The 15,473-nt window shown below is 32.7% G+C and overlaps 1 protein-coding gene across 2 annotated transcripts in view; it reads right to left on the bottom strand.

Moving 5' to 3' along the window:
- The window catches only part of Cdep (Chondrocyte-derived ezrin-like domain containing protein), a 61,124-nt gene that overhangs the window by 10,510 nt on the left and 35,141 nt on the right, over positions 1-15,473 (bottom strand). For both annotated transcript variants that reach the window (XM_089249830.1, XM_089249829.1), the window contains exons 12-20: positions 13,023-13,255; positions 12,741-12,830; positions 10,829-10,962; positions 5,791-5,872; positions 4,639-4,825; positions 4,444-4,494; positions 1,782-1,840; positions 593-664; positions 415-483 (exon numbers count right to left, since the gene is read on the bottom strand). In XM_089249830.1, the coding sequence (XP_089105956.1) occupies positions 415-483; positions 593-664; positions 1,782-1,840; positions 4,444-4,494; positions 4,639-4,825; positions 5,791-5,872; positions 10,829-10,962; positions 12,741-12,830; positions 13,023-13,255 (977 nt within the window). The remainder of the gene's footprint in view (positions 1-414; positions 484-592; positions 665-1,781; positions 1,841-4,443; positions 4,495-4,638; positions 4,826-5,790; positions 5,873-10,828; positions 10,963-12,740; positions 12,831-13,022; positions 13,256-15,473) is intronic.

Genomic DNA, 15,473 nt, shown 5'->3' with positions numbered 1-15,473 from the left:
CTAATATGGCCAGAGTTGGTGTTTGGTGAAGTAGTAGTACATTGAAGATGATTGATAATGTCTTTCAAACTAGTCACAACCAGAGATACTTTGATTTTCATATTGTTTTTAATGGCTGACAGGGATGTAAGCCAATGGATATTTATCAGAAAACAGTCGCTGTTGTACAGAGAATGATATCTACTTTTTATTTGTTTGCGTGTTTCACTTTTTCTTTGTCATTTAATATCTATAAACACTGAATGAGGCTCATTTGAACATATCTTACAATCATTTAGATTTTTTTTCCTGTACTTAAACGTGAAATAATTTTGGAGAAAAAATATATTGTCATCAATATATTAATAACTAATGAGAACCAATAAACAAATAAATACTCATAAATGCCTCACAAAGATAAATGTTTTTACTTACCAAGAAAAACATTCGGTTTTGATAACCTTTCCTGGACAGTTTTTGAAGGCAACCCTCTCGCAAAAACTCCTGTAAGAAATTTTAAAAAGTGTATCAATTACACTATTTTGTCACACATCAATTATAAAATGAAAGAAAATATATAAGCCAAATCAAATAACTAAAATTTCAAGCATACCCTTCCTGGCTGGATTATATTTTCAATACCGATCAGATCTCGTTGTAATTCCATCAATTTCACAAAATTAGTCTAAAAAAAAATTACAATCAATATCATGAACAATTTTTGTGAATGTTAATACCATCATGAACATACTGAAATGTATATAAAGTGTATAATAAATATAACCCATAGATTATCATATGAATTAAATAAAGCTAAAAACAATGGTATAGAAGACAAATACTTAAGACATGCAACATCAGAGAGAGAGAGAGAGAGAGATTAACACAAACCCATCAAATATATTTTATGAGGCTGAAAGGAATGAAAATATTCATCACTGAACATTTCGCTGTATTGCACACAGTTTGAAAATTTTGAGAAAGTGAAGCCAACTGGTTAGCACATACATTTTTCCAATCAGGTAGGCCTGTGGTTCCCACCTTCAAGGTGCGAATGTGAACCGATCTCCTCATTAAAAAGTCTTCTTGCCACAGAGCGACAGCCCAACTTACAAATATTTAGTCATTATAATTCACTCATAGTTCAAAATATAGATGGCAGCCCTATATAACTAGCATTACACAGAAACAAACTTCATGTTAGGTAAACAACACACATGCACAGCTTCTAGCATGGCCCAGGTCTTCTTCGACGACCTGCTTATATCTCTTCATTGAGACAGAGAGGTGGACCCATCATCTGTCTAAGAGGAATTTGGATTGGCTCGAGTCCTAATTCCATTGAGTGCCATGAAATCACAGTCACTCAAAACTAACTTTAAAATGTGACTTTTAAGTAGTCGTTGTGTACATAAAAATGAGTCTGATGAATAAAAATGTGCAAATTTGTACACGAGAATATGTAACAACAATCAATTTTCCTTAAGGTTAAATAAGTCTATATGCTCATTCTTACAAACTCAAACACAAACTCATAAATCAAAATAGTTGAAAATGCTAAAAGAAATGGCACATTGTTTAGGCCCACAGGAACTAGTTTTTAAATTGAAAGTTTGTAAAATCAAGCGTTGGCTGTAAAAGCATAATTAGCCAGCAACACTAATGCAAACAATGAAATTCAAATAGCTTATGTAAAAACTGCTTGTTGACTTACAATCTTGAATTAATGAAAAGATTTTGATGAAATAAAAATCTGTTTGTTTTCATTAAAATGTTTATAAAAAAGAAAGTCAAATACATACTGCAGAATTGACCAAAGGTTGATGAGCACTTGTGACTTGCTTGAAATTAGTAAGGACAGCTGAAAAGAAATACATTTGAACATATTATTTATCATTATATTTATTTGAACATAAATAATGCATAATTAACTGATTTCAAAATTTAAAAAAACACTGAGAAAAGCAAAGAAAACCCAGTTTGAAAATAAGAATGCCTAACTACATAGAGAAAAAAAACATTTTCCATTCTTACTGTATATAAATCAATAAAAATAATAATTCTAGCTTAAGAATCGTATTTCAACCATAGTACTTTTTTCCCTTTGCATACATCACTGATAAATATTGCATTAGAGAAAAAACTCAAAGCAAAACTCATTCATATGAATGAGTTTTCCTTCACCAGCAGTTTAAATGTTGTTTTATATAGGAGAGAGACAGTCTTTTTAAAAATGGCATAGGTTATTAACTCTCACCATAAGCAGTGAAAGTGCAATCATTGAACAGATATGAAACATTGTTTGAGTGTGGAACCAATGGAAATGTCATTTGACTAATTTAATTAAAGACTACTGAGCAAAAGAAATTTTTAACTGCAATGCGACAGGACATTACCTATGTATAAAAAATTTTTATGTACTTGTGTTATCTTGTGAAAAAGTGAAGTTTTCCTTGAATTTCTTTTATTAGTTCTCTCACTTATGCATTGTTTTTTCTCGTTCCTTTGTCCTGATGCATAAGTGAGAGGTCACTGTAGATTCACTGCATGATGCAAACTTTAAAATTTAATACCGGTTCTTATATGCATTTTGAGATCCACTGGTTTCTCTAATTAGATAATTGAGATATTCTTGAAAATTATGCATAATTTTTCTAAAGGAAATTTTTAAATCTGGTGTTCAGGATGCAGAAATTTTTAGTTAGTCAAGTGTTTCGTACTTTAATACATCAAATATGGAAGCCAAATGTCAGCAGAACACAAAAAATCAAATACATTAGGGGCTATACACATACACTCAGAACACGCATACATTCCGGCACATGCTAATGCATTAGAAATTCCACAAAGGAATGTGTACATATTGCATGCAAGTATTAAGTAATAGTAGTAGTTTAGTATAGCAGTTCTCAACTGGTGCTTTGTGGCCACCAGAGAATAAAATAAAACAGAATTTGATAAATAAACAACACAAAGAGGCCAACAGGATTCCGACACAGAAATTATAGACTGAAAAGGGTTCTGAATGTCAAAAAAAAAAAAGGATAAGAACCACTGGTTTAGTACATCAACACCAAATTCAATCACCTCGTCTTAATGAGAAATTACAGTAATACAGTCAATACTCATTATAATAATCCCCCCACACACACACACACACACACAGGGTAGAGTAGAGCTGAGTTTGGAGTATGTATTGGATAAAATTATTTTTACTGGTCGTTATATTCGATGAAAAATAACACGGTATGAACAGGTAAAAATTTAGGACTTCTTGTACTGGCCATTATAATGGAATGGTCATAATGTATGGCTGTTATGATGAATTTCAACTGTAATACCAAAATTTCTTGTATTTAAAAGATGCATATTTTATAAAACAAATTATGTGCTATACTGTTGCTTCTTAAAACACCTAATTATTGTCCTGGTTGGAACATCCCACAGCCCAATGAGTAACAGACTTTTGAGTTTATTTCAAAACCAGTAGTAAATAGATTTTAATAAAATGGGGAATCCTGTCAAACAAAAAAAATTTCTTGGTAATTTAATTGACACAAACCCCAAGGGGATTGAAAAACATGTCGACCTCAGCAGATATCAAGTTAACAAGGCTTTATTTCAGTTCGACTTTCATCAATTTTTAAGAAATGCTTTATGTATGTATATGTGCCTGAATACTGTCAGAACAATTCCATATTCTAACATCAACAAATTCATAAAATGATTCAATTCTATGAAAAGTTTTAATATAGAGAATAATCTTGAATTAGGTGAATAAAAGCATATTTTGATTGACAGAAGATCTGTTATTTCTGAATAAGCAGTGCAATCGTCCAAAATAATTTTCTTCCTCTCACTTAAAATATTTCAATCTAGCTTTCTCGCATTCACGCCTCAAAGTTAGGAACAAATTTCAATACACCACTACTAAACTATACACACACCTTGTTCATATCCCTCTTTTCTAACGAATTGGTACATGTTGTGAACTTAATGCAAAGTTTGTTTCTGCAGAATGCTTGCAATGTATAATGTGCTGCCATCTACTATCAATTTTTCTAACTATGAGTGAAGTGTAATGATTGAATAATTGTGCTGTTACAGGTCTGTTGCTCTCTGTGACGAGACTTTTTAATGAGGCGATCGGCTCGCATTTGCATCTCAAACTTGGGAAATTTCATTTCAATATACTATATAACTGATATAACACAAGTACTCTGTCACAGATTGGTTATTTTACAAGATCCATTTTTGTATGCCTCCATTACATTGCAGTTAAGTAATAAAGCAAGGAGAAAACCTTGACCCGACACATAAAAGGGTTTCACCGAATTTGATGAATTATCAAAATAATTACAGAAAATATGAATAATGAAAAAATTAACGAAGCAAATAAAAAATCTGTCCAGGGAAAAAATACTATAAATTTTCAAAGTACATTATAAAATAGGAAGCACTTACTTTTACAATTTTTGGCATCAGGGTGACTGTCACCATAGTGCTTCACCAGCCCTATCAAAAGTGAAGAAAAAGGATTTTTTTAATGCTAAATAATATTTGCTGCTTCAGAATACACTTGTGTGAAAATTTAACATATCATTGTAAGTAAAATGCAGGAAACAAAGTTGAAAATTAACTAAAAAACATGAAACATACTTTCTAATAAGTTTGAGTAGTGCATCAGTCGATGTGCGGGTCGTAGTAAAAATGACGTTAATGGCAAATAGCACACTCTCTGCATCTCGAAATCACAGTACACCCTCTCAAAATGAGGATTGGCAGTGTAAGCGTGATGCAGCTTTTCCAAGACCAGTAAAAGCTTCTCTACATAAGCCGTGTAGAACTACAAAATAACAACAATATTTGAAATAACAATTGTAGAGTTTAAATGAATTTAAAAACTATTTCATTCGCATTTTTAAATATTAATAGGAAATATTCTTGATGAAAATTATATTTGTTTCTAATCTTGATCACAGCTAAGTTACTGTTCATCACTTTTATCATTGCTTAAAATCAATACGTGATTATGTGCCCAGAAGCATGATTTCAACATGATACAGTAATACATATAGTACAGTATCTTTGGTAAAAGTTACAATGAAAAATATCGTTATTGCCATCCAAGATACTCAATAGAAAGTGAAAAGTTGTTTTGATACTCATGGCTTCATGAATCTAATTTATTTCATGGTCGCAATTAGGTTCTTAAAAAAGTCCATATTTCTTGAAATCTGTGCAAATGAAGTCACATGACGTTCACAAAAACAGCACTGGAGATGTCCACAGCAGTAGTAGACAAAACGTCTGCTACAAAGCAGTTTGGAACACAGCATAACAACCCGAAAGGTATGAAATTTATAATAAACTCCGGCTGTGAAAGCCTCTCTCTCTACCTTCTCTTTTCAATTCTTACTTAATTATAACTTCATAATTGCTTCCGATTTGGCAATTAACCTGTGATTATGCTTAAATTTGAGAAGTGTAAATTTTTGACAGAAAATCATGTTTGCATAACTCAGGGTAGTATAAAGTAAGGGTATATTACTGTATAAGGTATCTTATCATAAATAACTAAAACAAAAATAGAAAGGTTCTGAAATGTGAAAACAGATATTTCATTTCGAATTTCTACTTTCACAAGGCCAAGACCTTGGACCAGTAAGTCAAATGCATAACTGGTAGGATATTATAAATTTTGTCAGAATTGCACATGAAAAAATTTTTACGGCATATATTCATGTTCCCTGAAAAGTGTTTCTTAACAAATGTATCATTCAGAGATAATATCCATATGAAAGTGACAACCTCTGTTATGTGGATTTTCTTCAGCAGTATATCTCCTACACCTTGAGTATATGGCTGTAACGGCATGCCAGTTCTTCCTTCCCTACACAAAATACCAAATATATTAAAATTTAATAACAGCAAGTTAAGAATCCTAATTACAATTATTAATTTATTGAAAAATCACACTTTTGCATTAATTAAATTACAATCTCAAATTCTGCTGAAACTACGGCTTCACTCGTATACATACTCTCTGCATGTCTGTGTATATTCTCTGTACAATTTAATATTTTAGGCTGATAGTCGCCAAATTTTGCATATCGTCCTCCTCATGCCAGAAGCACTAATGTGGAAATTTTCACTTTTTGGGTTTATCAGCTGCTTGGATCTCTTATTTTGCTGTATAAGTTTCGCGAGAAACATGAATATTTAGCCCCTATTGAAATGCATCTTATAAACCATTTTAGGGAAATGACACTCATAGAGTAACAAGGGTAGAGTTCAACATCATTTCCCATGTTTTGGAAATTTGCACATTAATACTTCTGGCATGAGGGGGGGGGGTATTATATATACAAAAGGGGAATGTGATAGGCTACTTCAAAAGTTCATTAGAGCTAGGAAAATGCCCAAAATGGGTGAAAAACTGTTGGGCAACAATGGTTTGTAGGCCTCAACAATCACTTTTGGAATGTTTACTTTTATTACTGCATTCCCTAGCAATGCATTTTAAACATGTTTACTTCTTTGCAATGGTTTGTCACTTCATCAATGCTCCTACTATATGGAGAAAGCCAGCTAGTAGCACATAAAATACAACACCAACAACGCATAATTAATGTTTATGACAATTTGTGTTACATAAAACTACCACATTTTTAAATGAGAGCATCCTTTCATCCGATTATATGCAGCACGAGCTAAAAAAGACACTTTTATTAAAATCCAGGGTTGGCAAGTTTTTGCCATAGTGGAAAAAAATATGGTAAAAACCATGGGAAAAAAACCACCCCAGCAAAAAGTTTTTGCCATATTTTTGCGAGTGGAAAAAATTAAAATAATTCAAAATTTGAATGTTTACTTTCATGAAGCCAGTTCTGAAAATTTTAACTTACTTCACAAAGGTGAAAAATTTAAAGTATTTTTTTTTAACCTTTGGAATGAATCAGCTGTTTTCCTTTCAATTAGACAAAGGGGTTGCGGATACATATGAATAAAAACATTTTTTGCCAAGCAAATAGTTGTAAAAAAGTTCTTGAAGCACATCTTTTCTTAATGTAACCCGATATGAGTTGAGTTGTATCACAGAAGTGAGAGTAGAAAAATTCTTCTCATTTCATTAGTTTCGATAAAGGTCAGTGAAGTTAGAGCTACAAAGTTGCATTCCAAAGTATTAGATAGGAAATATCTAAATAGATTACCATCACTGCCTCTAAGCCTACAGCTTTTTAGTTTTATACCTTTATGTTAAGGTTTTTGTCAAATTTTCTTTTTTGGTTTAAAAATTACAAACATTGGCAAACATTACAACAGCTTGCTATTTTAACATTAGATGTTATCAGGAGCGGTCTTATGGCTGTGCGACCGGTGTGATTGCATCAGGCGCCATATGATAAGGGGCGTTAGATACACATTAGATATACATTACTAAAAAATATCTTTAAGTTATGTATTCAACTGTATAAAATATACATGAATAACTGTATATGTAACTGCAAAAAATATATATGAAAAATGGCAGAGATGAGAAAAAAATTAAAGGTTTGAGTATATATAATATTAGTTATTTTTCGGAAAAAAAAAAGATTCTATGGGCATTGTACCTATATACGTACAATAAGTACATAAGAGATTTTGGTCACAAAAATACACACACTCTCTTGAGCTCTTTTCTTTCACAACTGGAGATTTTGGGGGGGGGGGGGGAGGAGACACAACCTTCTTTCTATTTTGTTTAGCTTTAAAAAATAAAAAGAATGGAAGAATCTCCCTCGGTCACCCAATTTTTCTGCTAATGAGAGCAAGAGAGTTTTTCTGTGTTGTGGGGAGTATTGCAGAAATTGGAGGTATTTTTTTTTAATTGAAGGTAAAAATTGCAACAAACCATACATACACAACTGAACATCTTTTCTGAGTTACATGGATCTTGTTCCAGATACCCAGTGAGTAATGGTAAAGCCTCCTATGGGGCTCCTAGCCAGTCAAGTGGTTACGACAGCGTTTGCCGTCGCTGCCATACGTAATGTTGGTACCTACGACTGCATTTGCCGAAGCGCAGACTTTTTTCAGTCTTTTTCAACAGTCAAGTGGTTAAGACGGCATTTGCCGTCGCTGATATACGTAATGGTGTTGCCTACGACGGCATTTGCCGACACACCGACTTTTCTGTCTTTTTCACATAGAAATGACGAAATAATTTGTCATACATGTGCTGCCATCTCTGTACAGCCATCCTTCTACTTTATTATGTCATCACCAGATGGAGTTGACAATTATATTTCAAGGTCTGAGATTATTATTACTATTATCTTTGTCATGCTTTGCAAAGCTGCATCCCCATCGTTTTTGTTTCAATTTCCAACTCCCTTGCGAAGATGCATCTGTTTTATTACTCATATATCTTTTAGCAAAGGTTCAACTACTATGGTTCCACACAAATCCATCAACAGCATTTCTTTTAGTCACAGGACATTATAACCACCCCTCCCCACTTTTGGGGTGTCATATTATGTCTCGACACATTCAAGCTATAAAAAAACATGCTATAAAAAAAATATTTTAATATTTCAAACTTCCAAGAAAAGGGAAAAAGTGTGCGCATCTTCAAAAAAAAGTGGGCTCTGCGGGTAACGCTCTGAGAAATTAATTGGACAGTTGACTGGCTAGACAGTATCTCTATCTAGGACGCCTTGGTATGGTGTGGTCACAACGGGAGTCTAAAAAGACATCTTCTCCCCTTCAAGAAAGTAATGAGGAACTTATATTGGAAATTCAATTTGATTTTTTTTTAAACAGCTTTGTAAAGCGGATTCCACAATCACCCTCTTCCTCCCCCCCCCCCCCAATTCTGTTTTCGAAACTAAGAAAAAAGTTTGAGGCACAAAATATATATTGCTTTATTCCATTAGGATCGTTGTCCCTAAAATATACAATATAAACAATGCTCACAGCATTGTTTTGCACCTTGGTTCTCACCAATAGATTTATTAATTAAATGGTGTGCCAGTTTATTAACACATGTAATTTTTCCACTACATTATATATTATTTTGGAATACGAATAATTGTGTGAACTTAATCAATCTAGCTGCCTGTCACTATAAGGTATTATAATTTGAGGCACAGTGGAAAACATATTTAGCTACACAAAGTGCACTGCAAACTTACTCGAAATCCATTTCAAATAAGAGAGATTTCGGATATGTATCTTTTTGTATATTTGAAATTAGGTTTTTAAATCTGACGAAATATAGAATTAAATGTATGTTACAGTGAATGTGTTGAATCGCTAAAGCATATCGATAATGCATAAGCACCAATTATCTTTAAGTTTGGTAAATTTAACAACATTTATCAGAGTTTTACAAGCGATTATACATAATCCTTTTGGACCCTATTTGCACAAACGTGTGGGTTGTTTGTTTTCCACTTTAGATATTCTTTTTTTAACCTCAAGGATGTTAAGCCCAAACTTTAAGAATTGTGCGTTATCATCGAAATCAAAGCCAAAGTCCCTGAGGTTAAAAGAAAATCTACGAAGAGAAAATACAACCCCTTCCCCAGGGCCGTAGAGTGCTTTCTCAAGGCAGACTCTTGTTGCACTCTTCTTGAAATGGTTATGCTCAGAAAAAAGAAGAATTATAAGGGCCCCATTTGGCTCGGGGGCCCAGGGCTTCGCCTAAGTTGCCTCAGCCTAGTTACGGGTTTGCCCCTTCTGTCTGAAAGGTATAATTTCAAATGAAGTTCATACGTTTTATAAGTAATGAAATCATACGGAATCACTTTAATTTACCACTCAGAGCCTTTATTATCAGTTTAGCTTGTGCGTGATGCATTACAAGCTAAAAATGCACTACATGTATTTTACCATAAAAATTAAATTAAAATAAGTGTGAAGATAGATCCTTCGTGATTATCTGCGCCTGGGGGTGCGTCTGGAGTCTATCGATGGGGTGCGACTACTGTTTTTGCACAGGGTGCCACTAGGTCTAAGACAGGCCCTGGATGATATAAAGTATAAAGATTACTTACAAGGTTTATAAAATTAGCTGGCAAAATGTGGGAAATTCGATCACAAGCAAGGTAATAATTAAAGCTAGGATGAAAGCAAATAAAAGAGTAACACAATTATAAAAATTGTATTCCAGTTTTTTGAAGTATTATAAATCTTTTCCCTATTGCTCAAGTTGGTATATAACTACAACAACCACCAAAATTTGAATTAGGCACTTCGTACAAGAACTGTGCAACAAACTTTGAAATTTTGCATATGTTTATGCACCAAAAAGGACAACTGAGAATGAAAAGCAAAGGTGTTCCCCCCCCCCCCTTTATGTAACACAAATTGCCATAAACATTAATTATGCACTATTTGCTTGCATTTTATGTGTATATTTAGTTTTTGTTTTATAGAACTACCTGTAAGTAAAATTTCAACTATTTTTCAAATTTATAAAAAAAAAACAGGTCATAGTACGTATTGAAATGCAAACGACACCTTTTTTATATAAATTGATTTATTTGTTATCAATTTTTTAAATGTCCCCAGGACTTCTTTTCCACCCCGTATTATGCTTCTCAAATGACATGAAGTAATTTTAACATTTCAACAAAAAATGCCAGTTAGTACAGTCTTTTTCTTTTTCATATAATCAATTGAATTTTATATCAGACGATTTGAATTTTACTTTTTATCTACTTCAGAAAAAAATTACATCCAAAACATTTTCAGTAATACTGATGTGTTCTTGAAAAAGCTAACTTTAATTTTTTTTTAAAATTAGAAAAGCAATAACAATAATAATTATTGCTATATATATATATATATATATATTTACCATGAAGCTAGTCTATGCTCAAGTTCTCTCAAAAGAGAGCAATGGAATTCATACAGAGGATCCACAGCTGAGAATAATGCCGCCAGTGCATCTGTGGGCATATGTTCTTCTTTGCTGACTTCATCTCGCAGCCACTATAAGATTTTGGAATGGAAACAGGAAATTAAACAATAGGAAGACCACCTCTGAATTTATTTTACAATTTAAAGCATATGGAAGCAGCTATTTTAAAGGTAATGAACGTAAGATCAGGCTTTTAACAACAAATTGTTGATCTGAGGAAAATTCACAGGACAGATTTTTTCAAAAGCTTGTCATTAATCAAATTCAACTATATAAAAAACATTTCTAGTTCTCTGACAAAATCATGTTTATTGATAAAGAATAACACCACTTCATAATGGATTTTACTCTTCAAAAATTAGAGCAACATCTGAAAACTTTTAAAGGAAAGAATTCCATACATACTTTTCATTGCTTTATTTTTGTCAATCCATACTGCTACTAAACCACACAAGCACCTTATCCACATTCCTCAACTGAATTTCTAACAAATTAGTATATGTTGGAATTACTGTGCACGTGTTGTGAACCTAATGTGAAGTTTGTTACTGTGTAATGCTTGTTATGTGTAGCGTCAATCCAGACTGAAGTTTTTCAGATTGAGCCTTGAAGACTGTAATAAATTACTTTATGAGGGTCCTGTGCTCTTAGTTGTGTAATGGGTAACCAAATTTGTCCAATGACGATTGTCGCCTTATGTGCAATGTTTCTCATTCTTTCGAATCTCTCAAACACAGTTACAAAACCAATCGAGTCTTTTTAATAAAATTTAGTGTAAGTCAAGTTTTACACTAAATTTTATCTGGGAAACTTGTGTTGTCATTGTACTGAATCCTAATGAGGTTTTAACAAAATGAAAACCCTGTGCATCAAGAAATGCACATAATTTTTTCTCTGCATATCTGCTCACACTACAGTCATTCCAGTCGCTAAAATGCATATTAGTCTGCAGTGCCATCCACCCTGGTACAATTTCAGGCAAGTTTTCAATTCAAATATGAAATATGTGAAAAGAATATTTTTTTTTATCAGCAGTAACTGCTATTATGATAGTCAATTTTAAAATTATCATAAGTCAATTATGAGACTGGGAAATCAAATGAATCCCACAATTCTTAGGAGAAAAGTCCCATTTTTGGTCTTTTCTTGAACACCTTGTACATTATACAAAGTGGTCTGGAACTCTGTCAACAAACCCCTAGGGATGATCGTACACGTGAAGACAAATAACTTTTGTAATGAAACCTTACGTTTTGGAACACAATCATTTAATCGGAAATAACATTGGCAACAAAACTGCCAAGAAAGCAGCAACATACCTAGAACTGTGTATTAGCCATAAGGGACCAGTGGCATGGCCTGCACACTCCCCAGGCCCGAATCCACTGGACTACTTCTAATTAGTCTTACGACACAAGGACTCAGCGGAAGAACTTGCTGCCGGGATTCATGTTGCTGCTGACCAGATTAGCTCGGCCTCTGCAAGTGGGTATGTCCTTCCTTCATTCGTCAGTATCAATTGTGCAAAAATACCTTCAGAAGCCACTTTGAATGCTCACATAGCCTGTTACATTGATGTTTTATTTTCTGTGATATCCACGACCTGCGGTTGTTTCTGTACCTACCTAGTTTTCTGACTAAATAAATGTATTTCTACCCAAGGTTCCATTGCAAAAGTTACTTACCTTGACATGCATTATCGCCTATAAAAGTTTGTCAATGGAGTTCTGAACCATCCTCTATAACAAAACATGACAAATTCACAATAAAGACTTGACTTGACAAATTCACAATAAAGACTTGACTAATTAAATTCAGATAAACCAATTTCAAAAAAAAAAATACTTACTACATTCAGAAGCTCAAGGTCTTTCTTGTATGTTCTTTCAGTCATCAAAAGTTCTTTAGCAATAAAATAAGCCTTGTCATTTGGTGTGTGCTATAAGTCCAACATTAAAATAATATCAAATGATATTCTATGAACTAACCACATCACATAAGTTTTTAAAAAAAAATAAAAAAAACCATTCTGTACATTTTAACAGAAGAAATGACATGGATTCAAGTGAACTAGTTATAAAAAGCTGGACTGCTTAATGTGAACAAATCAATAAACTTCATTTCAAACTACCTTCCTTCTGACTTCTGTGTCTGTTTCTGAGCGTGGGGAACACAGTCCCCCTCTCTCATCTCTCAGACTTCGAAGCGGTGAAGTGGGTGACCTACTGAGTTCTTCATCACTAGATATGCACCGGGTAGAGAGGGATGTGGTTTCACTGTGAACATTACTGCTGCTTCTCTGTTGACTAACAGGACTTGACAGATCTTTTGCTGGAGACTTGTATGGAGGTGGGGACTCGAATGCTGTAAGTAGCAAAGAAAGTGAATAAGTTAATATAACAATTATCAGTTTTCTTTTATATGTGATACTAGAGAAATCACCAAAGTTTAGAAATATACACAAAAAATATGGATACATAAAATAAACACAGAAAATACAATATTGAAATTTTTATTGATGAATATTAAATTCTTGACTACAGAATTTCACACATTTAGGGGGGAAAAAAGTAAAAACAGTAAGTTCTTGGTTCTTCATGAATTTAAGAAAATTTTGTTTGTTCTGGCAATGATTTTATGAAGGTGCTTGAATTTTATACCTGTTCTGACTGTAATACATCAAATCAAACAACTTATTTTTGCAACTGATTAAAGTATAGCTGCGTATAATTAGTTATTGGCAAGTGAAGCTACAGAGTAAGTGAAAGAAAAAATCATATTTTCCATTCCTTCTACAATAGATGCATAGCATCACAAAGGGACCAATTCGGAGCATACTCAGCATGTATTCTTTTTATATCCATCGTAACAAGAATCATGAATAAACACTAGCGATTATACCCGACTCAGAAAGCTTCAAATAAGGGAATATCTTAAATATATAAATGAAAAATAGATGCAGTGAAAACCTTTTTTTGTGGACACTGGTGGGATAAAAAAATTATTCCACAAAAAAGAGGGGGGGGGGGGGGGCAACCATTAATCAGTGGTTTGAAATGCATACTTTTGTTATACAAGGAAAATTATCATTTTACAAATTATCATTATCAAAGAAAGGTGACAGTGAAGAAGGGTTTCACTGTATTATTCGTTCAAAATGTATGCATCTTGTAGAGGAGAGCTGAATCAGTTATTTTTTTTTTTTTAATTATCAGCTAATAATAATATCAATTACCCAACCGGACATTAAATGGAGAAATAAAAATAACAAGATGGGAAACATGGATATTTCCATAGTCATAAATGAATTTGAAGCAACTTACAAAACACTTGAATTAACACAATACGCTAGTTCAATCTGTGTTCGGAAAACTGTTATTGAATATAAATACATCAGTGCAGATGATGTTCCACATTTTCTGGCAAAAACAATCATACGTGTCAATGAACTTGCTCCCTTCCACATTAATAGAAGTGATGATGCTATGGGTGCATAATATGAATGTAACATCCAAGTGGAAGTACAGTTATTCAGAAGAACGATATGTTTTCCTCTCAACCATTTATATCCAATGGACTGTCACAAAAATTTCATGACCATTTGCCCATGTAAAATGAACAAATGCTACTTCAAGGAATAATGTTTTTCTACAATCTTGATCTTCCTATCAATCCCCAAGAATGTTACCACTTTTGATTCTGTATATCTTGGTCTATAATTAGCCCTTGTGAGCCAAAAATGATCGAAATGTTCAAATTTGAAAACTTGCTTTTTATAAATGTATCAAGTGATGGAGAAATGTCGTTGCTCGTATTAACGTGTAATTTAATCATACATGCCATCTATGAATCTTTATTCTGTATGAAAACAAAATTCATCTATGGCGTTCTAACATCACTATATCCATTGTGAAAATAAAAATTAAAAAATAATAATAAACTTTAAACATAACAAAACAAGCAATTTGTTAAGAATATACAAGAATTTAGATACAAAATAAACATCAGAAAATGAACATAAAATGACTAAAAATCTGATAATAATGCCAACACAAGAAAACTTGAAAATATAATACACATGCATCAAGTACCAAGAGTGAAATTAAATAACTTCTTACGAAAGAAATGGTACAAGGATAACTTTGGTATAAAATGTACTTTATTATCACTTAGAATGAATATACACTTCATATTGACGGTAACACAGTAGTATGTACATTATGTATTACATATTTCCGACAGTATTAATACTGATACGTAAGGGGAAAAGTAAAGCCAGAGCATAATAAGTTTTATCAAATGATTATGTGAGATATTTTGATATAGATATAACTTATATGATGCAGGACTAGAAAAAATTTTATTAACCAGATCAAAAAGTACTCATTCAATTACAGCAAAAAAAAAAGTTAGCACCAAAAGTGTGTTTAAAATTGTATCCACCAACACAGTTCATTAGCACCATTTAATCAGAGAATCATTAACAAATAAATCTCATTAACAAAAAAAAATCTAATTCTAATACATTTTTCATTTTGTATGAAAAAGTAAAATTCTAGTGGAAAAAAAACCTGACTATTAA

Source organism: Pholcus phalangioides, unplaced genomic scaffold (genome assembly GCF_987345545.1).
Source record: "Pholcus phalangioides strain wild (caught in Gottingen) unplaced genomic scaffold, Ppha-v1.0 ptg000022l_1, whole genome shotgun sequence".
Classification (NCBI taxonomy): Eukaryota; Metazoa; Arthropoda; class Arachnida; order Araneae; family Pholcidae; genus Pholcus; species Pholcus phalangioides.
This window is presented reverse-complemented; position numbering and strand designations above follow the sequence as displayed.